Below are 27,023 nucleotides of genomic sequence, written 5' to 3' on the forward strand. Positions count from 1 at the left end.
CAAGCAGTGGTCCTGTCTAAATCCTTCCCCTAACTTGTATGTGAATCTGCTTTATTATTTTGCAGCTCTTACTTTTTTATTTACTGTTACCACTCTGCTCTCTGTACCATCCAACCCCCTTTTTCAGCACAGAAGTTTAAAGCTTCCCATGAGTCTTCACAGCATTTTGGTCATACTTGAAAACACCTAAAAATAAATCAGTGGCTGTATGATGATCTATTTGCTCATCCATGACTAGGAGACTACTAGATACTGGCAGCAACCTGAAGGTCTGTCTTTATCACCAAGTATCTCCTGGGGCTCTATCCACATAGCAGTCCTTCAGTCTGTCTGAAGAAAAAATTGTGGTTTTCCCATCTTCCTTCTCCCCTTTCACATCTGAAATTCTTGTCTCTGAAAGGTTTTCTCTCTCTCTTTCAGGCTCAGTGATTCTCTTCTTCTCAGATCTTCCATAGTAGTGTCTTTAAATTTCTCTCTGTTTCTATTAAAGGCATTATTATTAATAGCTTGTATTTGCTGCACCTTTCATTTTGCAAAACTTTATTTTCTCTAAGTTCTGTTATTAGTCTCAGCTTGTTGTATTGCTCAACTTTGAGGCAATTTTAAAGAATTTGTAGGAAAAATGAGCTGAAGAGACATCTGCTCCGCTTGGTTTATATATGAAGAATTTATAGCAAAAACAATGAATCCTATATTCTTTAAAATGCAAGTATTTATAGGAGTAGGCTCTCTGTACCATTCTGCCTTCTGGTGATGATGTATTTAGAATTCAAAGTTCTTTAAGAATATTGTTTCAGAATACCTGCACTACTTAAAATACAGTTGCACTGCACAGAGCTATGATTTCTGACTCACACTGAGTATTCTTTTATGTTATCAGCAAGTGAGCATATATTTAACATCTTAAGTTCTAAGTTTGTTTCCTCCAAATGTCTCTTGGTTAGCTATAAGGATTTTTTATTGTGAATCTCTTTAAAACATGGATTAATTTGGCTTTGCTGCTCCTCAGGTCGTGGCATCTCTAACAATTTTGTTTGGAAATATAAGTGCTTTGGGGATAGGACTTAACACTGAGCTCTTCCTATTTCTGCAAAAATATGAGAGACAGGAAATTAACAAAAGAGCTATAATTTTCACATCAACGAGATGATCTTTGGCTGTTGTTCAGAAAGGGACTTGAAACCTCAATATTGATCTGCTTTTGGGTTGTTATGATTGTTGTACAGGGCCACTAGACCTGGCTGTATGTAAATGAAAGGAGAGCCTTTGGGGGAGTTCACTTTGTACATCAGGAGTGAGCATCAGGTGTGCCGTTGTGTATTTGAGATCTGGCACTTCTGCAAATACAGTTGTGTGCATTTCCATTCCATTAAAACATGGCTTAGTTTTTAACAGATAACAAAGCTATGATAAGCTGGGGAGTAATTCCTTTTTAAGGTCACAACTGGACTTCTCTAGACATGACAAGCCACTCCTTTTGTGTCTGAGACCCCTCTTTAGAAAGAGCTTTTGCCCATGAGTTGGTTGGGTGGTAGGTATACCTGCTGCAAACCTCCTGTGCAGAGTCTGCCCTATAAATATGGTACTGAAGCTACTGCCATGACATCCATGTCCAGGATGGGCAGTGACTGTCTGAGCAAGGAGGGAGCCACTCATGTCTGAGAATATGCCCAAAAGCCATGGGGAAGCATCTGGCCAGAACGTAAGGGCCTGTTTCTGCACCAACACCCCTCACCCCTCCCAGCCTCACCAGCCCCTCCAGCCTGCTGGGGCCATACTACACCTGGTGTGTGCAGAAGTGGTTTCTCCCCTTGTTGCCAGGAGGACAGATGTTCCTTGGAGCCATTATGGAGCAAACAGGCATTTTTTCAGATAATTTGGTCTGTGTGAGACATTGCATTATGCTGCATCCAAAAGTCATTATTTCATTCCATGATAAAGGTTAACTGGGGTCAGATATACACCATCAAAGTGACCCAGAGGCACTCCAGGTCTTCAGGTCTATTTCAGCTCTTGTTTTTCATCTTTTAGAAGATACATACTAAGAAGGTTGCAAGCTAAATAGAGTAATTAATACAAAGGCACACCAGTAGCTTAAAATATTTAAAAGGTCAGAAAATGCAGAGTTCTTGTGTCATCATTAATTTCCTGATTTGCTTCTTTTCAGTTTTCTATGTTAGGAGTTTGGCTTTAGATTATGCTTTTTAGTATATGCTTCTGAGATAACCTTAATTTCTTGATCTGTGCATGTTTAATAATCTGTCATTGGATTTGCTAATGTTAAGTCTGTGTGTATGGTGAGTGGTTTCTTCCACCTTACCTAACCACCAAATTTGAAATACAAAGATTTTATCTTAAGGTCAAAACTTGTAGTTTCATTGACATGAAGAGCAAAAACTCCAGCCTATATTTTTCCACGTGCGCTTCCCATTTTCACAGTGGGAACCTTTCTGTTGTAAAAATAGCTCAGCTGCTATCTCTTTATCCTGGTTGGTGCTACACGGGGGCCTTTGCAAAGCTGCGAGTAACTTTTCAGCAAGTCCCTGCCTTTCCAGGAAGGACCCAGCTGAGCTTCCTGAGCAACATCAGCCTCTGCTAAGAATTCAGGTCAGGATCTCCCTGCCTGTCTCCTAGCAACTGGGGGATACTGGTGCTTTCTCCTCTGACGGACTCCTTCGGCATTAGATGCAGGGATCACTTGGTGAAGGGATAGGGGCAGGGCTAATAACTCATGCCTTAGGAAGGAAGAGTGTAGCCTGGTGCTGGGTAACTGATGAGACGTAGGGTGCACTATCCAAGTTGAACTGAATCAAGACTTCCAGAATCCTCCGTGCAAACTTGAAAATGCCTTTGCTGGTTTTCCTACTGCTTAAATGTCTGGCGAGGTGACAGATCCCTTTTGAAACTCCAGTAGATTTTTGTGTTACCTTGAACAGGAACATACACACAGGTAAGCAGCTGAAGAAAGTTTATGTCTGTTGATTTAAAGGTTGTTTTCCTGCAGGTCTAATGCATTTCTTGGCTACACAGATGCACAACATTCAATTGTGTGAGTACTGACCTGCCTTTGTACTAACTTGCATCGGATGGTAAGTGAAAAAGTTGAGTGAAAAGATGAACTGTATTCTGTAGTTCCTTGTGGTCTATAAACGCAACAAATTACCTTTAAGTTTCTCTAGCTAATTTATTTTAGAACTGACTAATAAAAAATGCTTGATTGATCAAGAGTCACCAGTTGTCACACTCCTCCTGCAACTTGCTTCTTGTAGCACGGTTATGAAATGGAAAGCAGAAAGTCTCTGTACTGATGTGTTGTGTGCAGAGGCTGGCAGTCATTGCCTCTGGTTGCTAACACAATGGGATCTGGTACTGCTTTTTCTTCTCCTTTGATAGATTACAGGTAGAAACCCTTTGGCAAATGTAAAAATGTAAGCAGAGCATTGTTCTAAACCCAAATTTAGAACAAAGAACTTAGTCTCTCTGGTGCTGTAACCTCTCTCCTCTCTGTGCACAGATAGCAGAGATGGTGGGAGGTGTACCAGGGTATATTCTTATCTAGTGCTGGCATGACAGTTTTCTGATAGGCCACTCCTCACAGAAAATACAGTTTTCATATTTTGAAAAATGTGGAAATGAATGTCTGCAAGTGCTCCTTTTTCAGGAGCATATAAACAATAGGTTCCAGCTCTTCAGCAACATGATTCAGTACAGCTCCATTTAACTTCAGCAGAGGCCTGCCAAGTGACATCAGTCAAAGATCTGGCTGCACATCTCTAGAACAGTTACACTGCCAAGCATGCATGTAGGTTTTTTTGTACAGGAGGATGTAGTGATGCATTCTGTAAATGATCAGAATTTTTTAAAGCCGTATATATTAATTATCTCTAATATGAAGCTGTTAAATTTGGGTCTGACTTGAAGGCATTCAGGAACTGATTTCTTCTGCAGGCTGGGTAAGTTCAGTTTTTTCCACACTTAGTATTCAGAAAAACAGTTCCCAGAGTCTCATGTTGCATACCTGATACAGTGAGCACTTTCCAAAGTGTGCACGTCTTATTTGACATTCCAAGCTTTTTGTCTCTGTCATACCCCACAGTGTATGTGTTCATTTAAGAAGAGAGAAAGAATCTACACCAGGGCAGGATCTTCATACAGTTCAGGATGTTCTTTATTACAGAAAGTTCTCCCAGGTGTGTAACTTCACACTACTGTTTGTTTAGGTGATGTAGGACACAGAAGGAGAAATATCTGTTTGAGGAGGTGCTTCACATTTCATTTAATTGTTCCTGTCTCAAGGTCAACATCTTTCTGGAGATAGTTAAGAGCAGAAACCTCTTTAGTCACTGTAATCTAGCTGTTTTAGTAAAGCAGCACCCTCAGAGGATAGCATGGAACCTGAGAGATTAAGTCATCCAGCATCCTCTGATCTTTCTTCTGTCAACAAAGCTTTGTAGTGTTCTCTTAGGAATGCTCTTCTGCCAGAGCTGGGAGCTCTGCTAGACATCTCATTCCCTGCCCATTGCCATGACTCACAAATATTTTCAACATGTCTGAAAAAATTGTTAAAAGGAAGGAGGCCCCTTAGCAAAGAGGGTCAGATTTTCCTCAGGCTTAAGCTAGTACATTTGCCAACTGTATGTAAAAATATTTTCCCATTACACCTACACCAGAGACACTCTGCAGATACACAGATGGCTGGGCCCTTCCAAGTCTGGCCAAAGGAATGTATGCCTGTGCTCTGGAGTTTGAAAAGAAGCTGGAATTGGTCCTGTACCGTCGGTATTGGCAGCCAACATCAGTGATCTGGGTGGCTAGATGTAGAAAAGGGCCAAGTCTGGAGCAGTTACTGGAACATACAGGTTGCACAGAATGGCATTTCTTGATAAAAAACAACTCAGACATGCCCTTGGATTCTTAGCAGAGAGCAGACTCAAGCTGAAAAGTCAGTGATTTCCTCTCTGCCTGTCTGCCAGCCTCTACAAGTCTAGTTGGGAACTGGAAAGCTAAAATCCAACAGTGACCTCAGTGTTATATAGGTATAGGGCTGCCAGGGATCCAGTGTCTGGTTCTGGGCATCTGGCTGCCAGAAAGAGGTGAGCTCAGAGTGGGACAGGTGCAGAGAAGAGTTAATAAGATGTCCATATGAATGGGGAGCTTTTCTCTAGGAGGAAATTATGGTGCTGTGGCTTGTTTGACTTTGTAGGTGAAAGATGAAAGGGAGGGTGGCAGTCTTCTCTAAATACCACTGGCAGAAGAAGCTGCCACAAGAAAAGGATTGCATCAGCACAAAATAAGTATAGGCTGGCTATGTAGTCTAAAACTTCCAACCATCAGGCTAAGAAAATTCTGAAACATCATTTTAGCCAAAGGGATGGTGAAAATTTAGTATTCTCAAAATAAGACTTTAATCAGCCAGTGAAAAGATTATGTAGAGTGTTTGTCAGCAACAACAAGGGACTGAATGCTCAGGAAGTCCCCTCTGGTACTATGTTCCCACATTTCATCCTAGCACACCTATGGGAAGCTCAAAGGTTGAAGTGTACCAAAATCCAAAATCTCCTGCTCTTCAGGAGATTTTACCATATGAGAAAACTTAAAAAGTCCAGGGAATACGTGGAGACCCTGTGTTGGGAAGGGGCTGATAGGTGAGATGGATCTGAGAATGATAAGTATTGAAAAATCACAGAGCTAAGGAGTCTTTGTGAGTAAAACAGTTAATGACTAAAATATGTAAGAGACTGGGTGGGTGCTGACTATCTCTTCTATGGCTTTGAACCTGCTCAGGGGACCAGGGATAGCCAAGAAGTGCTGGGACACTTCAGAGGTTCCACGAGACCAGTCATTTGTGTTGATTTGTACACACAGATTTTTCACCTGCCTCCCCGAGAAAGCAAGTGAAACAAACACAGCAGCTTGAGGCAGGAAGTTCCTTCGCCAGGTGGGATGGCTGTGGAGGGCTGTGCCATACCTGAGATGAAAGTTGTCATGGAATTAAATCCCTTCTGCACCACCTGGCTTGCTTGGGATTGTGGCAGACCCAGAGGGGGTGGGAGGAAAGCCCACCAGAACCAGCTTTTTCTCACACAGCTTGGCTTTCTGGGCTTCAATTAGAGATGCTGCTTTGCCACCCTCTCACCCAAGGATGTCCCTCTGGGGAGGCTGCAGGTCTCTCTGCTCCTCTTCCTATGTCTGAAAGAGGTTACTCTTAAATTAGATTTTTTAGTGTCTGAATGCCCAAGCCATTATATTTATGAATGCTGCAGTACATTTTGTTGTGCTCATAATTGGGCAGATACTCAAGTATTGTACAGTCACGTGCAAAAGTGATGGCAGATGAGACCTCTTTATGTCATGCTGGATTTCTACATCTCACTTGTGCTCTATCAGCCAAATTGCAAGCAGGAAATTTTAGAATTAATGACAAATATTTCCCAACAGTAGTTAGTTAAGTGCCTGCACATGTTAAATTAACCATAATAATCTTTTCATAGTCACAAATTAATAACCTGAATCTCATCAGGCTTTTGAGTTTTGAAGTAAAATATTCATGATGTATTCAAAGAATGGAGCCTGGGGATAAATGGGATGAGTCTCTAAGTGGATCTTTTACTTTCTGCCCCTTTTAAACCCCATTTTCAGGTTCCTGTGTAGTCCTTGGGGGCTTGCTTTGCATAGCGGGGTAGGACAGTGGGGATGGGAATGCAGAGCACCTAACCATGAGCTGTAAGGTAGCCCTGGCTTCTCTTTGTCTTCTGTGGAGGGGCATGCATCTCCTCAGAGTAAAGTGATTTAGATCTATTAATGTCTCAAATGTCTTCTTTTCTCATTGCCTAGAAGGAGATGCAGGGAGAAGTGTGCCTGTGAGAGCTTTCTGCCAAAGGACACCTAGCTAAGGGTTTCACAAGGGAAGTGTCCCTCAGGTTGGAGGAGGATAGCGTGAAGTTCTGCTCCAGTGGCAGAAATAAGAAGAGATTGAGGGCAAGTGGTAACGTGGGTAAAGTGGACTTTGAGGACGTTTCTGCCAGTGTATTTGCCACCAGTGGACCATAGGACCCCTTCCAAAAGAGGTCCAGGGAGCAAGATCCTGTTCCCTTTGCTTCCTTCTTTCCATCATACCACAGAGTGCCATGGGGAGCTATGCCATGGACCAGGGAAAGCAACTCAGTCTGCACTGTTGGTTCCAGCAAAGCTGGACCAAGGGACAGGCCTGCTGCTGAGCACTGCTTCTGCATGACAGATCCACTCTGTTTCCTTCCCTGAGATATGCTTCCTGAAGGATATGGGGAGTAGCATTTAATCTCACCATACTTTCATACCCACCTATGAAATGTAGATAGCAACAATTATTTTCCCCCTTTGGAGAGGCTCCTCAAGTTGCAGTCTGGTTATCATCCCAGAATGGTGGATGTATGGACTGGTTCAGTGTAAGGTCATCACAGTAGGCTTCCTGGTGGTATGAATAGAAAGAACTGTAGCTTTATAGTACAATTTATTGAAATGCCATAAAGTTCTCCAGAAAGTCCCATGTGAACCGAGGTTAGGGACAGGATGGAATCCTTCAGAGAGCTGCAAGAGCTGGCTGCTGCCTCTTCTGCTCTTTCTTCTCTCCACCTCCAAATGGAGTGGCAGCATCACGGTAACATCAGCATTGTTCTCTAAACAGCATCTGGCTTCTATCAGTAATGCTCCTCCACTACAGTATGCATGCCCACCATGTGCTCTCTCTAGGAATTCAGTTCTAAGTGCTTTCCTTGTCCTTCTGACTCTTCATCATATCCTGAACCATCCATATCCTCTAATGATCAGCCAAGACTCGACAGGGTGGCATTTGGGCTACAGGAGTACTAGCTGGGCAGCTGGTTAGCAAGAGGAACTAGTGTCTGCTTTCTGCAGGAGCAGCAAAGAAAATGCGTGCAACCAATATGGTTGATAAACAAACTTCTGGTTTATTGCGCAGCAACTTTCGCTTATATAGTGCTTCTGTGACCACACCCCCGCCACCAACATAACCTTTTATTGGACACCCGGTGTGTTTACCTGTAGCACAGCGAATCCCTGGTGCAGGTAGCACCGGAGTATGGGCCGATCTAATTGGCCCCCCAAACATGGGGTTGGGCATAGCAAAGGGGTCGTACCTCCTATCTCTTCGAGAACATTCAGGAATATTCTCCAACATTCTCCAAACCTCTCTAACATTCCACAACAGCTTTCCTCTTGCTGTTGGCTTTGCAGTGAGGAGTCAGCATGATCACCATTTTTTACAACACTGGTAGATGTTTCATAGCTTTGAGATGCATCTTTTCCTCATATGCACCTGAAAAGGACCAACAGCTTGAAAAGAGGTGGGGAATCAGGGGAAAATGGAGCAGGATAGACAGTGAAGTCGTGTTATTTCCTTAGGAAATGAAACCTAAGAAGGAACAGCATCACATAGTGATGTTTATCACCCGTTCTCCTGTACCAGTTTAAGATGCATTCAGCTGTTAGGGCTGAATCTTTTGTACACGAGAGATGATGCACAACTGGTATGACACCGTGACTGGCTGCATATTCTGCTGCTGCTCTGGATAAATAAGGAGCAGGAACCCTCCCATTGACTATATCCCTTACTGTCAGGGAGGGTTTAAGTTCTTCAGTGCTCGCCTTGTACTTTCTCCAGTTCCCTTCCCTCATGACATTTTTGCATTTAAAATTTCTGACTACACGAGCACAGGTGCTCACTGTTACTTGCCCTGGACAAAGTGGCACATGCAAATACTTTCTACTTCCCAGCCCAAGAGAATGACTGGGCTTGTGCAAGTGATGTAAGGCATGCTGTAGACTTGTAAGACTTGTAAGACATGTAATACTTGGCTCTGGACTTCTGATGAGGCAGCAGTAAAAACTACTAAGCTGCATTCAGGGTTTTGACTTCTAAAAATCTGCAAGTCTGAAGTGGAAGCTGGAGCTGAAATGCACAGCGTGACTCACCAGAGGTTATTTTTGCTGAGGTTATTGCTGCAGGGAAGGAGCAAAGGAGAAAACAAGAATCTGAGCAAGTGGCAAGTATTTCCGTTTGCTCAGGTCCTTGTTTTGCAACACAGACTTGTAAGTGTATGTGGAGATAAGAGCTAGGGGAAAATACCTCCTCTCTTTCAAACACAAAGTAACAAATCTTTCCGGAATGGATAGTAAGAATGAAAAGTTTGCAAGTTGCATTTTGTGAGGGAGTAAATGACCAAAACAGGGCTCTTACGTTTGTGAAATTCTGACTGTGTTTTTCTTACGGATTATGGAAGAAGGTTCCAAGCAAAGATGAAAGGACTAGACAATATTGTTCATTGTGTCATGGTCAGAAAGAAACATTCCAGCCTGTTCACGTAAGAAATAATTTGGGTTGGGGAGACTGTCTAGCTTGGTACTTACCTGAAAAACCCATGATAGTCATGTATTGCTGTGACTTTATGTTAAAAATATTTTTCTGTTTTTTGTTTTTTTTTTTTTTTTTTTTTTTTTTTTTTTTTTGTTTTTTGTTTTTTTTTTTTTTTTTTGGTTTTTTTGTTTGTTTGGTTTTTGTGGTTTGTTTTTTTGTTTGTGGTTTGTTTTTGGTTTTTTTTTTTTTTTGGGTTGGGTTGGGTTGGGTTGGGTTGGGTTTTTTTTTGTTTGGTTTTTTTATTTTAATGTGATCTGTGTTACTCAAGTGGAGAAAAGAGAAAGGAGCCTGTGGCTTATCTCTCTCCCATTTGGGCTGAGGAAAATTGTTATCAATTGAAAGCCAATTGTTATCAATTGAAATTAATCACTCAATAAAATTAGTGAGGGTTAAATGAGGCTAAATAAGGTCCCTTCCCAATTAAAAGTATGCCACATGTACTGCTTCAGAGCGAACCTCATATGACAGTTAGACAAGAGGCCATTCAGCTTTGCATTTGGCCTGTGGGGTTTAACACAGGAGGAATGTGGAATGTGTTTACAAGGTAGCAGTTATTGCTGAAATATGTGAGCTCTGTTGCTGGGGGAAATTTGAGAGGAGTGAGATTGCACCGGCAGTGGCTGTTCCTCTTGGACAGTCCACGTGGATGTTGGGGAAGAAAGCGGTCTCCAAGTCTGGAGTCAGAGAGCCCTGCAGAGGGAACTCAAGGGAAGATGCTCCCCTTCTTTACCACCTCCTGCTGTCCTCCTGTGACTCCAGCTGGATCTCACTCCATCCTCACCTCTCCTTTGTGCTAGAATGACCCAGGAGGGTGAACCCGTCCTTGGGCAGGAGCCATGGCTTCTTGTTATCCCTGCATCCGAGGTGACTCCAGGTTAGCTCACGAATGCAGCCGGTTCAGCAGAGAGGTGTGGGCTGAAAGGAGGCAAAGCTGAGGGAGTGCTGAGGACTGAGGGCCCCTGAAGACACCTTTCAGGAACAGCTCCTAGAAATCAACCTGCTTATCTTCTGGCTAGTCTCAGCTGGTAGGCTGGTGTATCTCTGCCTGAAAGGGCTCAGGCTTCTCTTAGAATATTTAATTCATTATCTTTGCATTCCCTACTTTCTTTTTTCTCTACTTCAGATATTCAATATTAAAACTATTCTGCATATAGTTTATAGATGATCCTTCCAGCATAGTAATTCCCAAGGAACCTGGTAAAACCCAGCTAGTCTCTTAATGTATTTTCCTCATTACTTCTGTTTGACAAAACTGGACTGTATTTTTCATCACACTTAATGGCAAAACATTTGGAAGTGGCTCTGGGATATGTCAGATGAACCTGACATTTGAAAAGATTTGTTGTTAACTTTTAAAGACACTTAAAAGCATTGAAATGATACTGTTGGCTGTATCACACACTTTGGAGCTGAGAATAAATACTCCATACAGTATAAATGGGCTCAGAAAGGATGAAAAATGGGCCACATTCAGCTCTGATATTAACAGTTGGTTAACTTGGTCCACTGAGTTTTCTTCAGAACAGCAGATAAAGCTGAATGAGGATCACATTCTGGGTAGTGCTAAACACTTTCTGCATCTTAAATTCTCATTAACTGTACAAGAATATGCTTACACTGGGCTAATGGGTGAGGCAGCAGGTGTAAGTGTGCTGTTCCTCAGGGCTTGCTGTGGTTCCAGGTGAGTCTAATTCTTTCTTAGCCAGATAGTAAGTGTGTGTGTGTGTGTGTGTACACAGCTATAGAGGCAATTTATTGTATTCATGGCTGTGAAAAGCAAGGCAGGATGAAAGAAAGCCCTGCTATGTTTCCTTAAATTTAAAGGCACTGAGACATTGATATTTCTACTCATTCTGAATACCAAAAGATCTGGCATAATTATTTTTGTAAAATAGCTTCAGGAATGTTCCCTGTGTGGAACTCAAGAGTAATTGCAATTGCAGCATGTAGAATTAAATGTAATGTTCTTCTACCTAAAGCAAGACACTTTACTTTCTTATCTATTGCTTTTCAAGGAGAGGCACAGTGATTTTTTAATACTTTACTGACCCTTGACTCCGAGTGATGTTAGCCTGCTATTGTACAAAAATGGTGAACTTCTTCAGAACAGTATCAGCCATTACTACTCTACATAATCACTCAATATTATTTAAGCTAAGAATACAGATTGTGCTCCTATCAGTAAAGATGGCTGATAGAAGCCTACAAATCATCTAGGATGTTGAGATGTATGTGGTCCTAAATATGGCAGAGGATCTCTGTTAGGGAGCTGGCCAGGGGAGGTCTTGTGTCTTTGTGTAAAGCAGCTCTGCCTTTGTTATCCCTATGTGCTGAAGGAACACCAATGGGGCTTTATTACTCTGGCAGGTCTTTTAATAATAATGCTTTCCATGTTGATAGAATAAATCTCCAGGCCCCTCTATTAAATCACAAAATACAGAGAAATGAAAACAAGAAGGGAAGGGTTACTCCATAGGAGTAAGACATTTCACAAGCATTTGCTTTATTCTTTTGCCACTGCAAACTCCTCCCCCCATCTCACCCCTTCTGATTCTTTTCTATGGTTGTTTGGTTTGCTTTGTTGTTGAGGTTTGTTTTGTTTTGCTTTATTTAAAGAAAGCATGCAAGCTAAGGTTTCTCCCATGAACAAAATATAACCTTCAATGAGATGTATACCCCTCAGCTTACTGAGCTCTACCAGGGAAGCAGAGTTCACTCTGCTGGGGGGCAGCCTATTCCCTAGACTATTTGGCACATCAGGTTTATGTTCATGTGTTCTGTTGCAATGCACTTTTTTTTTAAAAAAAAAAAAAAAAAGCTCACTTTTTAAAAGCTGCTTGGGAGGAAAGTTTAGTTTTTTGGAGTTTTTCTAACTTCTCTCAGAAATGCTGGGAAAGGAAGCTCTCTCAGTTATTGGGAAAAAAGCATGTAGAGAGAGCAGGGTTTTCCCTCCCCATTCCTTGGAAATGTGTTATGCTTGTAATAGAGAAAGGAATGTGCTGTTGGCAGGGGCACTGAGGAAGTGCTGGTGAGGATCTGACACAAGAATCTGCACAGACTCTGGAATAACAGGGGCAGATGCAACAGAGAGGAGTTTGGGCTGGTTAGGTGAAGGAAAAAACACACTGGCCAAGAACAATGAAAGAAGCAAGTGAAACAACTGAACACCCCCAGAAAAACCATTGGAAGGTTTAGGAAGATTCACCTGCTGCCTCTTCTGGTTTTCCTGTTACAGGCCATAGGTCTCACCTTGTTTGCACAAAGGCTCGTAAGGGGAGCCCCATGCAAGTCAGCTATATTCTATCACTCCTCTCCCACCTTCTTTTTAGCAGGTATTTTATTTCTTGATAACCCTTGATGTCTCTTCTATCAGTGATGACAGGGACAGCAGGCACCACCTTAAGTTACGCAGTATGCAGAAGGAGATGTGAGTGACAGATGCAAGCACTGCAAAGGAAGGGGTTGTTGCAGAGAAATAGTATCTTGTTAGTAGTTAGATGGAGCCAGTCCCAGTGCCACAGCCTGCTTTTCTTCCACCACCACCGATGCTGGAGGTGGAGAAATTTCAAACTCCGGCACAAGGAGCAGCCTTGGAAGAGATTATGTGTTGTAGCAGTTAACTTCTGTTAGTCATTTCTGAGAGAAAAGGCAAATCACTGACACTTAGCTCTGTTCCTTTTGACAGCAACTGGGAAGAGAATGGGAAGATCCCTAAAAGGCAGAGTTTTAAAGAAGTGGGCATTGACTTTGTGTTCAGGCTAAGTGCTCTTACCTGGATGCTGTCCTAGGACCCACACATCTAGGGAAAGGATGCTGGCAGCAAAGCTACTCAGCCAACCCTGCTCTGAACATGAGGAGTGGAACACAGGCTCTCACCACCTTGTCGTGGCTGTACAATATACAGACCCTCTAATAACAGGAAAGCATGCTACAAGGTAGCAGTAGCTGGAGAAAATGTCAGCCACAAGCAAAGAAATAAAATCTTTTATTAACCAGCAAGGCTAATACAAAAAGATGGGGAAGGTGTAGCAGGTTCAGTATGAGACTGATGAAGGTGAATAACAACTATCATGTTTTATACAGCAAGCCATTTGTGAAAATACCACATTTTGAAGGTCCATGTCCCCATGGACATCAGTCAGAGTAAACAAGTAGGTGCTGACAGCATCCATTCTAAATTATTAAAACTGGTAGAGAATACTTGAAGTCAGAGACTTTGCAAAGTATTACTTTTCATTTACTTATTCAAAACATTCAAGGAAAATGGAAGGAGGTGATCGCCCAATTTTGAAAACAAAAGGCAAAGTTTTATATAATAAGTGACACTGTTTTCTCCTTGGTTTGACACGAAGTTTCTCTATGTATTTTAAGTAGGTATAGTAAAGGAAAATAATGTCACTTTCTGGGTAAATTATTTTTAGTGCACTACCTATTCAAAAAGGATGGGAACATGGCTAGAATATGTACAGATCCTGTATAGGTGCTGACATAGGGTAGAAAAGCAGGGTGGCCCTTCAGTCACAGTGCTGGGGTGCTGGATGCAGCTTGTAAGCTGACTGTGTATAAGCATGCACCCAGGTACTTTTGTTTGCCTTAGTGAGGCAATTAGAGGCTTCATAAAAAGTGAAATTTCAACCCCTTTGACATATAGAAAGGTCTGGAGCAGGAAGATGTATGGCTTTGAAAATGTTATTGCAATTGTTATCACAATCTCCAATCCCTTTTTTGATCTTTTTGGATGTGTTTATAGAAACTAATTGGATTCCCTCAGACTTGCATCTCACTCATGTGGACACTATTAATAACCTGGGCTCTAACATGCTGTGCTAGCTCAGGGCAAGCACTTCACTGTGATTCCTTGACCTCCTCTTGCAGAAGAGGGGGTAGAAAGGAGACCTTTCTCTTGGTAACTTAAGTTCAAGCTGATGAACGACTTTTAGAAAAGATTTTATAATTGGGCCCTCTGTGAGAGAATTATTTTTGGCCATGCTCAAGCATTATCGCTTGGGAGAACTGAAAGTGGAAAGGGGCATCACTGGATGTTTACAGTCTTCTAGAGGTAAAAACCCCAAACATGTAGAAGTGGATTTGTTTGAATTATAGATTCAAAGTCCATCATACTCTATTTGCAGGTTTTATTTCTTGCATTTCTTTGCTCTGTTCTCAATCAATAGTACACAAGGAACAACGTGTATTTAATGTAGCTCATGCTCACTGAACACTGATTTCAGGGTCAGGTTGGATGGGGCTTGGAGCAACCTGGTCTAGTGGAAGGTGTCCCTGCCCATGCCAGGCGAGTAGAACTAGATCATCTTTGAGGTCCCTTCCAGCAGAAACCATTGTATAATTCTATGATTCTGTGATGTTTGGATCTCTGTTAGTAGGAGGAGGTCTGAGCAAAGAGGTGTACTCAACAGAAGCATTTTTGCTTTGTGAAAACCTTCTCCTCATTACAAGCTGGGTGTCCCCTCTCCCATTCTTCCTTCTACCACACTCTGCTGCACAGTGCCTTCAACAAGACAAGAGGGCACGGTCTCAAGTTGTGCCGGGGGAAGTTTAGGTTGGACATTAGAAAGAATTTCTTTACTGAGAGGGTGATCAGACATTGGAATGGGCTGCCCCGGGAAGTGGTGGATTCTCTGTCCCTGGAGATATTTAAAAAGAGACTGGATGTGGCACTCAGTGCCATGGTCTGGTAACTGCAGTGGTAGTGGATCAAGGGTTGGACTCGATGATCTCTGAGGTCCCTTCCAACCCAGCCAATTCTATGATTCTATGATTCAGCATGCTGTCTTCCCTCGTTGCAGGGCTAAATCTTTTTCTTGGGAGGCAGATGATCACAACAGGCTTTTGGACCTGCACTATGCCAAAGCTTGGCATCCTGGGGCTGTGTCCCAGGTTCTCTTGCTAATCCACATGCTGGAGAGCTGGAGCATCTCCAGCAGTGTGTAAGCTCTGCTGATGAGTCTGCTGCTGGCAGGGGGATAACAGCAGGTGCCCTAGGCTTGGTCTCTCTGAAAACTTCAAGCTGTCCCTTTTCTGTGGTCCATGTGGACTGCATGGCCCATTGATGGTTCCTTTATGTCAGATTTGAGCACTTAAAGAAGGAGTAGGTGAGGAAAAACTGCCTCATTTTTAACCTGTGGTATTTAGGATGTTTTCAGTTCAGTTACTAACACAGCTGCAGGAGTCTTTCTGATTGTCTAGGTTTTCTTTATATCCCCAGAACCCCTGCAGTTTCTTTCCCAAATCCACAAGACTGTGTAATACCAGTGGGAATTTTAGTGCATATCATGATTTTGGAGAAAGAAAAGGGAAGATCTTCCTCTTTGTGAAATAATTTCCCTAAATTGTTATTTTAAAATCACTGTAGTTCTTGATGTTTCTTTGCCCACTAGAAACAGAATATTTTTATGCAACAGAGGAATAAAAAGTGTAAATTGCTATAATGTGGTTCAGCTGTGACTTTTTTTTGGTGCACCCTTTTGAATGTAGTGATGTTTGGAAGGAATAGGAAGGGGAATAAGCACCCATTGTGTTACCTTATTCCCACTCTGTTCCCTGCAACTCATAGAGTGTCAGCTGTATTTCTTGTATCTTAGGGTATAGGAATGAAGAAGAAAATTAAAAAATCTCTTTCAGGAAAAGTCCGATACAGCAAAAATACTGTTATGAGCTCAGTTAATATTTAGCAATTTGTCATCAGACATTTTGGTCTTATAAAATCAAGTAATAAATTGATAAACCAGGTATCCCTCTTATTCTTCTGTGAAAGGAGCCACACATAAAATGATAAGGAAAGAAAAAAAAAAAAAAAAAAAAAAAGAGGAAAAGAGTACCACTGCCAGCAGTGTGGTAAATCTTGCCCTTGCTAACAGAAGAGAAGCAGAGATGCAGACTGCTCCTCCAAGGATGCAAATCCTGCTGAGTGTTCAGATCACAGGGTGATTTGACTTAGTGATGGACTTCAGTAGATCCCTGGGGAAACTGGAAATGAGAAAGCTCATCAACCCCACTCTGCAGCTGAGCCTCCAGATCCAAGTACAAGTGCACACTGAATGCCACCCATGCCAGTGGGTGCCAATTCAAAGATGCTGGATTCTGCAAGTTTTCATTGCACAGTTATTAAACTTGCAGGATGTCATAGGTGTGAAGCAAAGCTTTGAAGAAAATAAAATTTAGCTCCAGAGCAGAAATGAAATCTCTGTTTATGTCAGGGAAGTGACAAGCAGTTATAGTCATATCAGGGGTAAACTTTGGCCTCTGTTCTTGGGATTTTTTTGTTTCTTCTCTTAAGTATCATGTTTTAATTGAATCTTTCCTATGATGAATGTGTTAATACCAGAGGGTTTGTTCCCGATGTTGAGGAAAACCTTGAAAGATTGAAAGCCTGCCTAAAGATATTGTTAAAACAGGTTATACTGAAGGGAAAAAAAAAAACAACCAAACAAAGGAGATACAGATAGAACAGTTCTCTGAGTTCATATATTTGGGAAAGAAAATAGAGTTATCTCATGGTGGGTGGTGAGCAGGTGAAAACCAGCATTTCTCTAACAGCAATCAGCAGAGGAAGCATTTAAAAGGAAAAAAACTTTCCCTCAAGTCAATAAAAATGTCATAACAAATTTAAAAGTAGAAACGAATGTGATTGCCTACAGCTTGGTTCGGCAAGACACTAAGCAAGGCAGCACCCTGCTTGCAGAGCTGCACAGAGGGATCTCTGGCAGCTGTCAGATGCTCAGCAGGGGCCAATATCTCTTCACGCTGTGTTGGGATATTGCTCCAGTGGAAACTGTCACTCAGCAAAACACTCAAGCAAGTGGCTAAGTCTCAGCTTCAGTATTTGCTTAAAGTCACGGTTTGCTTAAAACCTGTCTGTTGACTTCCCAGCGTGCTTCTGAAAGCCTGGCCACCAGCACACCACCCACCAAGTGTTTCACAACTCCTTCCAGTCTCCTCTGCAGCCTGCTGAGCAGCCCCCCACCATCCTCAGATGAAGGAAGTGGGTGCCCATTTTTCCCTTGGCACAAACAAATCTCCCCTTGGTAACAGGAGCCTCCCGCATAAAACTCCTCCCGCACCCTCCTTGTCCTCGGAACAGGGTGTGTTTGCACAACACAGCCCCTGGAGCCACCTCCTCAGCCTTGCAGGTCAGCCCACAAAGGCCTGGAAAAGTCACATCCAACTGGAAAGTTGCCTTTTGAACTGAAAACCTGGAGTATGTCTACTCACAAACTCTGAGCAAGGGAAGGTCCAAACAGTTCCCTGCCCCCCGTAGCTGCAAACCGATGCAGTAATTTTAATGAAAGCTTTTCAGTTGTCCCCACACTGCAAAATCAGTATCATCCATCTGACCCAAACTTGTAGGATTTATTTACTGTAATTTAAAATAACCACATCCCTGCTGCAGCTGTTGGCATCTCCAGGCTTCTGCAGAAGAGGCAGAGGCTTCTGGTGCTTGTGCCCAGTGTCTGCTTCCCCCTGGGTGGCTGTGGTCCACACCTCAGGTTGCTTTCTGCTTCACTTCAAAGTCATCTTACCTGCATGATGTTCCTCCCTGCACACTGGTGCATTCCTGGCAGCTCTCCCACACTGAAGCATCCAGCTCTTCCCTCAGATGACAGTGAGGAGCCATCCAGGGGGGGCTCCAGCAGTGGTGGTGAGATCTGGCCAAGGACTTGGCTCTTTCTCACAAGTTGGTGTTCCAGTCCTGAACTTTGTTCTGTGCCCTTGCAAGAGACATCTCCAAAAGCATAGTGCTGGTGGGCTGCCTTTCCTGAATCTTGGGCACTTTTTGGAAAGACAGCAATTCTTAAAATGACCTTAGAAAACAACAAAAACGTAACCCTGAAGAATGGCCATGTGAGGTCAGAAGGGGAGCAAGGACCTTGCTTCAAGGCACACGGCTGCCAAGAAGACAGCTCATCTGGGTTCAGTGTCTCTCTGTTTCTTCTTAGTGAGAAGATATATGCCACAACCCCAATCACATATTACAGTCCCCTAAATGTTTGGCACTCTCAGTGGAAACACTTGTCAAGACCTCAGATGTCACACATCAGTCACACAAATTTTTTCTGACATTATGGTGAAGCTAATCTTTTTAAAATCATTTTTATTCTCTAGAATATTGGCTGCTAAGGTTTGAGATGGGACAACAACACATTTTTGGATTGTCACAAATGTAATATATTATCTGCTTGAATTTTGCCAGAGGGAGCATGTTTATACTTGCCTGTGTGTCAAACTAACATTTCCATTATGTGGTTATTTATTCCCTAGTGGATTTGCTATTAAGAACTGGCAAAGTATGGTATATAAATATGCAGATTAAAAAAATATACCCTTGCCCGAGTACAGCTGGATGCAGCAGGGCTATGCCAGTGGCCACAGCTGGAGATCTCACTTAGAGTATCCATAATTTATGTGGAGACTGCAGGATCCCATCTCTCAATGTGTGTAACTTAGAGATGCTACAGGGCATGCGTATAGCAGCAAAAGCTTTAAAGGTATTGATTTGCACTCCTGCAATTGCTGTTGCAACATGACAGCATGAATCTGAGACACCCTGAGCCTGTTAATAATTGACTGTATGTGCCACCACAGCCCAGAACACATATTCATTTGTTACCTCCCATCAGGCATTTACTTAAAAAATATATGGATCATCCAAGTATATTCTTTTCTAGAGCTGATTCCTTCCAAATTCTGCCTAAATAAGGCTGATGTTCTTGATCAAAGATTGCTTCCCCTTGTCTCTGTATTGTGCTCTCTCATCCTCTGTGTCCAGAGGAGGGCCACAAAGGTGATCAAAGGGCTGGAGGGTTGGGGTTTTTCAGCTGGGAGAAGAGAAGCCTCTGGGGAGACCCTATAGCAGCCCTCCAGTATCTGAAGGGGCTTACAGGAAAGTTGTAATAAGCCTTTTACAAAGGCCTATAATGGGAGGACAAGGGGGAATGATTACAAACTGGAAAAGGGTTGATTTAGGTTAGATGTTAGGAAGAAATTATTTCCTGTGAGGGTGGTGAGACACTGAACCAGGCTGCCCAGAGAAATTATGGCTGCTCTGTCCTGGGAAGTGTTCAAGGCCAGGTTGGAAGGGGCTCTGAGCAACCTGGTCTAGTGGGAGGTGTCCCTGCCCATGGCAGGGAGGTTGGGACTAGATGATCTTTAAGGTCCCTTCCAATCCAAACCATTCTATGATATGAACTCTGATTTTGGTTTTCCAATGGGTGGTGGCAGGGGGTGTTTTATAACCACTGTGTGAGTCTGGCTTGTGTGGGGTCCTTGGAGCTGCTGTGCAGCAGAGGTGCCTTTACTGAGGCTGTCACACAGCTACTCATCACTGCCTGTCCCAAGCACTCCCCAATGGTTCAGGCAACAAGTTGTGTTTCAGACTTCAGTAATAAATGTTTGGTTTATCGTGGGTTTTTTTCCTTATGCTAATTCTTTGCATTTATGAGCATTATTTAAATCTGCTGGTCTGTCAGGGGCTCAAAACAGCCACATCGTACTCACCTTCCACTCCAAGCTGAGGCATAAGCATCTGTCACCATTACATCCCAGAGCACATTACTTGTACAGGTTTGCCAAATGCTGTAATTGTCACAAAGACATTTTGTCTGGTGATGAATAAGCACAGAGAGGGAAAGTCAAAGAAGCCCACCTCCTCTGAGGCATGTGTTTAGAAGCAGTGGAGAATCTCATGAACCTCCATTTTTGGTCAGGAACCTCCATTTTTGTTGTTTAACTAAACAGTGATGTATGATTGGCCTACGACAGTGGGAATAATCTATTGAATTTGTTATACCTTAGACCAATAAGCATTGTCCTATGGGGTATTTTTATATTTTATATATATTTATATATAGACACAATGCCTATACTTAGACATGCATTGTCAATGTATTTGTATACAAAAACATACTCATTCTGCATTTTTGTATTTTAGGAGCTTACCCATATGTATGTACGTATACATATGTATAGTGAAGTAGAGTTATTATGGTGATATGACTAACACTTTTTCTACCTCCTCTAGTGACTGTCACATGAGTTCCTCAAGGATGATGGACCCTAAGGTGCGAGAGACTGAAGGTGATGGAGAGGACAGTTCAGGTAGAATAACTTCCTTCCCCAGTGCTCTGATTTCTCAAGCTCCAGTGCCTTAGCTCTATCACAGAAGTGACTCTGTTTAGAGAATACAATCTCTTTCTCTCCTCTTGTCTCAGAGAGATGATACATTTTTGCCATTTTCTAGCATCTTGTGTTAAAGTTAACTTTCTACACAACAATATCCAATGACAAATGAAATGCTGACAGGGATGCCTTGCAGTGCTGTCATGACATCTTACATGGGACAGGGACAAGCTGTTGGGATGTCTTGTGAAAAATTTGATTTAATTTGAAGTAGTTTCCTTCATAGAGATTGCAACCGATGCTCATTTAAGTCTTTCCTTTCTGAGCACATTAGCATTGCTTTTCAAGATTATTGCTTGATTGCACAAAGTTTAGTACTTTGTGATCCCTTGAGTCTCATAATTAGCATTCAGAATATTCTGGGATGCATTATAAAACTGACATTATATAAGCATTAGCCTCCCAACACTGCCCGTTACACCTAGGCAAGCCTTTTCTACATTTAAATTGGTTTTGTTAATAATATTGTCCTTATCATCACTATTTAGCTTGCTGAACAAAGACAGTGGGTTTCCAAGTTGTAATTTCTTCTCTGTATCCCAGACTGTTATTACCAAAATTTTTCTTCACAGTCTAATTGTCTCAAGACGCAAGTAGAAACTCTATTAAGATCCTACACCATAGGGTATTTCTTATGTGTAATAAACACTGCAGTCCTTTCTGCAAGATAACAGTAATTTCATGCTATCAGTATAGTTCTGAAAGACATTAATGCAAGAGCAGACTGTGTTACCTCTTCCAGGAAGAAAAACCACTTACACAGAAATTATAAGGGAGTTATTATTGTTCCAAAAACTTGCAAATGTCACTGGTTGAATTTTCTCTGTTTTTCTTCACTTAGGAAAGAAAAAATCAAAGTTCAAAAATTTCAAAAAGTTTTTTGTTAAAAAGAAAAGGAAAGAAACATCTTCTGGGATCAGCAGCCTGAAGTTCTTCCAGTCAACGAGCAATGTTGCAGCCTCACACAACATGCACGTTAATGATGATTCTGAAGATGAACTCAAGTAAGGTTTTGGATTGTGGCTGGTAAAGAAATTCATAACTGCTACCATGTTTATAAATTAAAGACATATCCAAATTTCCATCCTTCTCTTGTTCAGAATGCTCTGCTCTCAAACAGCTGGCTTTTTTAAGGAAAGTCCAGGTTAAAATGTCTGTGAAAGGAAATTGCAAGGGAATTGGATAGGATGCAGCAAGAAACAATAACTAAAAATTCTTTCATTTAATCATAAGTAAGCCTAGGGTTATAATTTGAAAGGAATGTAATCTCATCTTCAGAAATTATTTAGGTGCTTTTCTTATATCTTTTCAGTATTGTCTTATGCCTCTAAGATGTCTCTCCTAAGGTTTGTTAAAGAAATGTAAATGTCTAACCATTTATGCCAGGTTTTATAAGCTCGGGGAGGATAAGGGGATGACTGAAACCAAAATCATCTGTGAAACCTATTTGCTCTGTATAGTGGGATTCGTCTCACCAAGGGACAAATGTCTGCATCCAAGTTAGTCATCAGCTTCCTTTTATAATCAGCAGAGATTACTAAGAAAGTTCGTGTTTACAAAAAAAATCCTGTGCAGACATCTGTTCAGATGAACCAGGCTCTACAAGTGCCTCTTGCTGGGGTAGCAGGGTGACCATCTCTGAGGTAGATAATTGTGGTTTAGACATTAATGTATGAAGTTAAACTGGGTGAATCCCAGCCTGTGTGTCTCTCTGCCTCTGAAAATCCTGTCCTCAGGCATTGCCAAAAATATTACCCACTACTGAAAGGTAGCCACAAGAAGCACGGTCTACACTTTAAATTAATTCCTGGATGGAAAGATAAACTTGAGAGCCCCTTGGCTGTCTAAAAAGCAAATCCTTGCATTGCTTGTGCCTCTCAGAACGAGACCCTTGGTCCTCAGGAGAGTGACACTACTGTGACCTGGGACGGGAAAGGTGAACCATCCCGGCCATTTCAAACGACATTGTAGAACATGGCCACCAGGCAGCGCCAAATAACCAAAAGAAATTACTAACCAATTTTTGGTGTGGTATTTTTTGTTGTTGTTATTTTTGTTTTAGAGGTTTTTTTGTGTGTTTGTCTTTTGTTACATTGGCAATAGTATTATTAGTCCAGCTTGAAGTCTCAGGAGTTCTGGGCAGGTAGCACCAGGTCTAACAGTGGGCTATGAACAACAACATATTTTTAAGACATTGATGTTCAGATTTTTCTCTCCCTTGACTCAAGAAGGTCATGTCCAAGTGAGTACAATCTTTGGGGTTTATGACCGTGTTCCTGCGACGTTATTTGCAGGGTTCTTCCATTATTGTTTCTTAGTATTTGTTTAGACAAAGTACCATGAATTTCCTTGAAAGGAAGGAAAATTAATTCAAATACTTCTAAAGCGAGGAGATGTTTAGGGTACCTCCACTACACACCTGGGAGGTGTGTGTCTGCTAGAAAGACTCACCAAAGGCAGCACGCTGGCAAATGTGTGACACATGCAACAATGCTGCTGCTCTGGCTGCTGTTGCAGTCTTTGTAAATGTTGGAGGGTTAAGCTGCCACCGTAGCCCTGACTGGCCCTTACTTTGCAACTTGCAATAGATCAGTCTGACCTTGGATGCATTGCAGAGATCACATTTTCACTTAAATAAATTTTTCTTCTCATGTCTCTAATGCATTAGGCAGAAGAAGCAGGGTTTCCTTCCTTCTGCAGCAGGAATACAGATCGACTTTTTCCTGCTATTGTTTCATCCAACATATTTATAGCAGACTTTGGAAGGAAAATGTTACTTTCTGCCATGTTTGTTTATATTTCTGAATGTCCCTATGACAGTATCCAATATCCAAAAATACAGTTATCCTGTTTCGGTGTTTTGTTTTGTTTTGTTTTGTTTTTCTTCTGAAGTTAGTGTCTGCTCAACCAACTTGATAGTTACTCTTGACTGTTACTTGAATTCAAACATTTCTGTGTTCTGTACTCTGGTTTGCCCTTTCATAGTTGTCTTTTTCATTTGCAAGAGTGGTTACATACCAAATGCAACAAAAGTAGGAGACAGAAGATGAGCGAAGCTACCCCCAAAGTATATCCTGCTCCTCTCAACAGCCCAGAGTGTTCATGAAAAAATGTGTCCCCCAGACACATAAGTGAAAGCCCCAGGGATCTTGATACACAGAACAGAATCTTATAAGCATCCTGTAAGGATTTATGCAAGAGATTCTATGTGAGAACTATGTTGCCTGGAATATTTTTTTTAATGGCCTGTATGGCAGAGGTACATTATATGCTATGTGTACCATGCTTCAACAGTAAAAACTACTTATTCTTCCCATGGTAGTGGTTAGACATTTGCAAGCTACGTTCTTATATTACCAAGAAGTTAGTCCATCTCAGGTACAGGCCCATTTATTTTGTCCTGGTTTGAGAGGACTGGGAGTGAACTCCCTTCATTTTGGACTTGGGCTTGCCTCTGGCTTCCAGCCAAGGAGCTTTTCTGTAAGATATAACCCAACTGCTGGGGTTAAACTATCTCTAACCTTGATTCAGCTTGCGAATATGACAGATAACAGCACTAGCAAATTTTTGTTGGGTTTTCAAGGGTGTTGCCTAGATAAGCCTGAATGACTGTATTGTATTCATGGGGAGGTCTGGAGTCTCATGTGTGATTTATGCTGCGTACACGTATCTCCATGTTCAACAGACCACCTGAATTAAGAATAAGAGGACTGGCAAAGGAGTCTGTATGCTTTCACTCATTTGTTGTGCTATTCTAGGACACATAAAGGCATTATGGGAAGCAGGGCTTTGTCACATGATAGCATTTTCATCCCCGAGACTACGCAAGAGCCTGCGAGGCCAGTGAGAGTGTTTTCTCAAGAAAATGTTTCTGATCGGATTAGAGCTTTACAGGTAATTTTCACAACATAAGTTTTTCAAATGCAAGAGGTGAAATGTCTTTCCAGACTTGATTTTTTGGGTCAATTTTTATGACTCAGTATTTGATTAGTAAGTAACATCTGTCTTCACCTTCCATTAAATGTCACATTTGTTAATCAGACAGCAGTATCATATCTTGGCTCTACTTAAATGATAGTTGAAAAATGTATAGGGTGTTTGGCTCCCTAACAAAATGTCTAAACTGAAATGTCCTGTGCTCTTGATCATTCAGTTGTGAAGTTAAAATAAAAGCAACTCATTGACCTGAGCTAAAAAATATACTGGGATAACCTCCATCACTATCACATGCTAATGTGTTTTATGCCACACTGAAGCTGAAACTCCAGCCTACCATGAAATTGGGACCTCCACCTCCATTTGTACATGCAAAACGAACAGAGGATGCTGGGACCAGTTCTGAAGATGATGGATTACCCAGGAGTCCTCCAGAAACATCTTTGCTCTATGAAAGCCTAAATTCAGGCACAACAACACGAGTGAGTAGCTCTTATGCTGACAGAAATCAGCATTTAATTACTTGTTTTACCTATGTGTGGAAGTGAGAATAAATTATATGGTTTGCTATATGTATCACTATTTTATGTCTAATATAACCTTACTTGAAATGGAGAAATGCTATCTCTCTGTGTAAACAGCTACTCAGAATCTGTTCCTGTTTAAATATAAATATCACAGTAGAAAATGCAGAATTAGAAAGGAGAGGATGTGTTTATGTGCAAGCATGGGGATGCTTTTTTTTTTTAGGGACTACAGAGAACTTCCAGGCATAAAAAAAAAATGCTGATAAATCTGTATTCTCCCTTGAATGTGCTGATAAGAAAGCTCTCTTTGTTAGTGTTTTTTCTGGGCTGTCATTGGAAAAAGAAACATAAGAAAAATTGAAGCTTTTTTATTTTTAAATGATAGTTTTGTTATACATTATTTCATTCTTTATCTGCATGCCTCATGCTTATGTTTGCAATGTCCTTGCTAATCCTTAAGACTGTGGAAAAAAATAACTTACATTGTCAGTATCTGTGCACTTCTTGTAGATGGTTTCTGTGAGTATATCCATCTCGTTTGTCATCTTTCACTGAATCTCTCCCTCATTCCATCCCACAGTTCTCTGACTCTCACAAGCACCTTAGCTCTTTGAGTTTAGCTGGAACAGGCAGTGAAGAAGAAGAACAGGTAACTTCTGCCAAATGTTTCAAGGGCCAAGCAACTATGCATAGTAGTCTTTTAAAGAAATGTAAGGTATAAATATTACTTTGTTGCCTGCCTGCTGCACAAAACGACTTTGTATGTATGTAATTGCAGACCTGCCTGTTTGCTTTGCTTTTTTAATGCCTTTCCTAATGTAAAGTTATGATTGTTTATCAACATGAATCTGGCACCAAGCAATCTCTCATTGGTAATAATTAGGCCCTCTAGAATGCAAACTTTAGCAAACTTTACAGACACAATTTAATCACCAAACACCATCACCCAGATCAAGACACTGAAAGAGCATCCCTTTTTAGAAAGATGGGGCATTGTAGTGAAGGCTGGTTGGGTTACATGCATAGGATAAGAAAGTGTGTTGAATAGCCATGAATTAAATCTAAAAATTCTGAAATCTGCCCATCCCCTTGTTTTAAGTACAGGGTTACCTCTCACTGATACAGAAAGTGTTTGCCTGATGATAGTGGCTGACATGGCTGCTTAGGGGTCTGGGGTTCAGCCTGCAATCAGATCCTGGCCACATGAGCCAGCTCGAGCTGTGAATTTTGCTCAAGTGATGTTTTCAGGACTTGAGTACAGGCAAATAGATGGCTTTCTTCAATCAGCAGCCAGCCTGCTGGCTGATTAAAGGATGGGTTTGAAAGGCTGTGAAGAGTCCCTTTTAGTTATCTGCAGCTGGTGACATGGTGGAAACAACACAGGGGGTAAAGGGAAAAAACGTTTTCTAGAAATAGGAGGGGGGGGGAGGGAATTGTCAAAAGGAAATAGAGAAGATAGCCCTGAGCTGACTATTCTGTGGTAATTATGCAAAATGTGTTTTGAGGACAGCTGCAGCAGAGCTCAGCAAAGATTTCTGGCCACACTTGTTAGATTCCGCATGAAGCTGTCTGAGAAGCTGTTTATGTACAGTGACATTCTGATATTTTTAAAGAAAAAACATCTGAACACTTGAAGAAGGTATTTCTTGAAAACTGGCATAGGCTCTCTGGAAATTTGTCCACTCCAGATGCATGTTTGCCAAAGGAGGATTTATGTCTCCCTGTTGTTCCACTAACATCACTCTCTGACTCACTCGCTGACTCCTGAGACGTGGTGGTGACTATGAGATTGCTCAGCTTTTTCCACAATCTCCATCGTTCAGCTCAAAGATCTCTTCACCTCAGTCAGTGTTCAGAAGGCAGCCATAAAGTAGCCAGAACCCTATCTGCAGGCTTACCTCCCGAACTGCAGTGCCTGCTACCTGGCATTTTGAAGAGAGAGGTTAGCTCTG

The 27,023-nt window shown here is 41.8% G+C and overlaps 1 protein-coding gene and 1 long non-coding RNA gene across 8 annotated transcripts in view; one reads left to right on the forward strand and one right to left on the reverse strand.

Moving 5' to 3' along the window:
• CRACDL (CRACD like) overlaps positions 1 to 27,023 on the forward strand; it is a 64,990-nt gene that overhangs the window by 18,331 nt on the left and 19,636 nt on the right. For 6 of the 7 annotated variants that reach the window (XM_071745617.1, XM_071745608.1, XM_071745636.1 and 3 more), the window contains exons 2-6: positions 20,451 to 20,527; positions 21,450 to 21,612; positions 24,367 to 24,502; positions 24,865 to 25,026; positions 25,652 to 25,720. In XM_071745617.1, the coding sequence (XP_071601718.1) occupies positions 20,461 to 20,527; positions 21,450 to 21,612; positions 24,367 to 24,502; positions 24,865 to 25,026; positions 25,652 to 25,720 (597 nt within the window). In that variant the 5' untranslated portion in view covers positions 20,451 to 20,460. The remainder of the gene's footprint in view (positions 1 to 20,450; positions 20,528 to 21,449; positions 21,613 to 24,366; positions 24,503 to 24,864; positions 25,027 to 25,651; positions 25,721 to 27,023) is intronic. The other variant, XM_071745646.1, reaches the window with a different exon arrangement.
• The window catches only part of LOC139797271 (uncharacterized), a 42,706-nt gene continuing 37,053 nt past the window's right edge, over positions 21,371 to 27,023 (reverse strand). Inside the window, exons 2-3 of the long non-coding RNA XR_011726386.1 lie at positions 25,554 to 25,691; positions 21,371 to 21,762 (exon numbers count right to left, since the gene is read on the reverse strand). This is a non-coding gene — a long non-coding RNA (uncharacterized lncRNA). The remainder of the gene's footprint in view (positions 21,763 to 25,553; positions 25,692 to 27,023) is intronic.

The sequence above is a fragment of the Heliangelus exortis genome, chromosome 1, assembly GCF_036169615.1.
Source record: "Heliangelus exortis chromosome 1, bHelExo1.hap1, whole genome shotgun sequence".
Taxonomy (NCBI): domain Eukaryota; kingdom Metazoa; phylum Chordata; class Aves; order Apodiformes; family Trochilidae; genus Heliangelus; species Heliangelus exortis.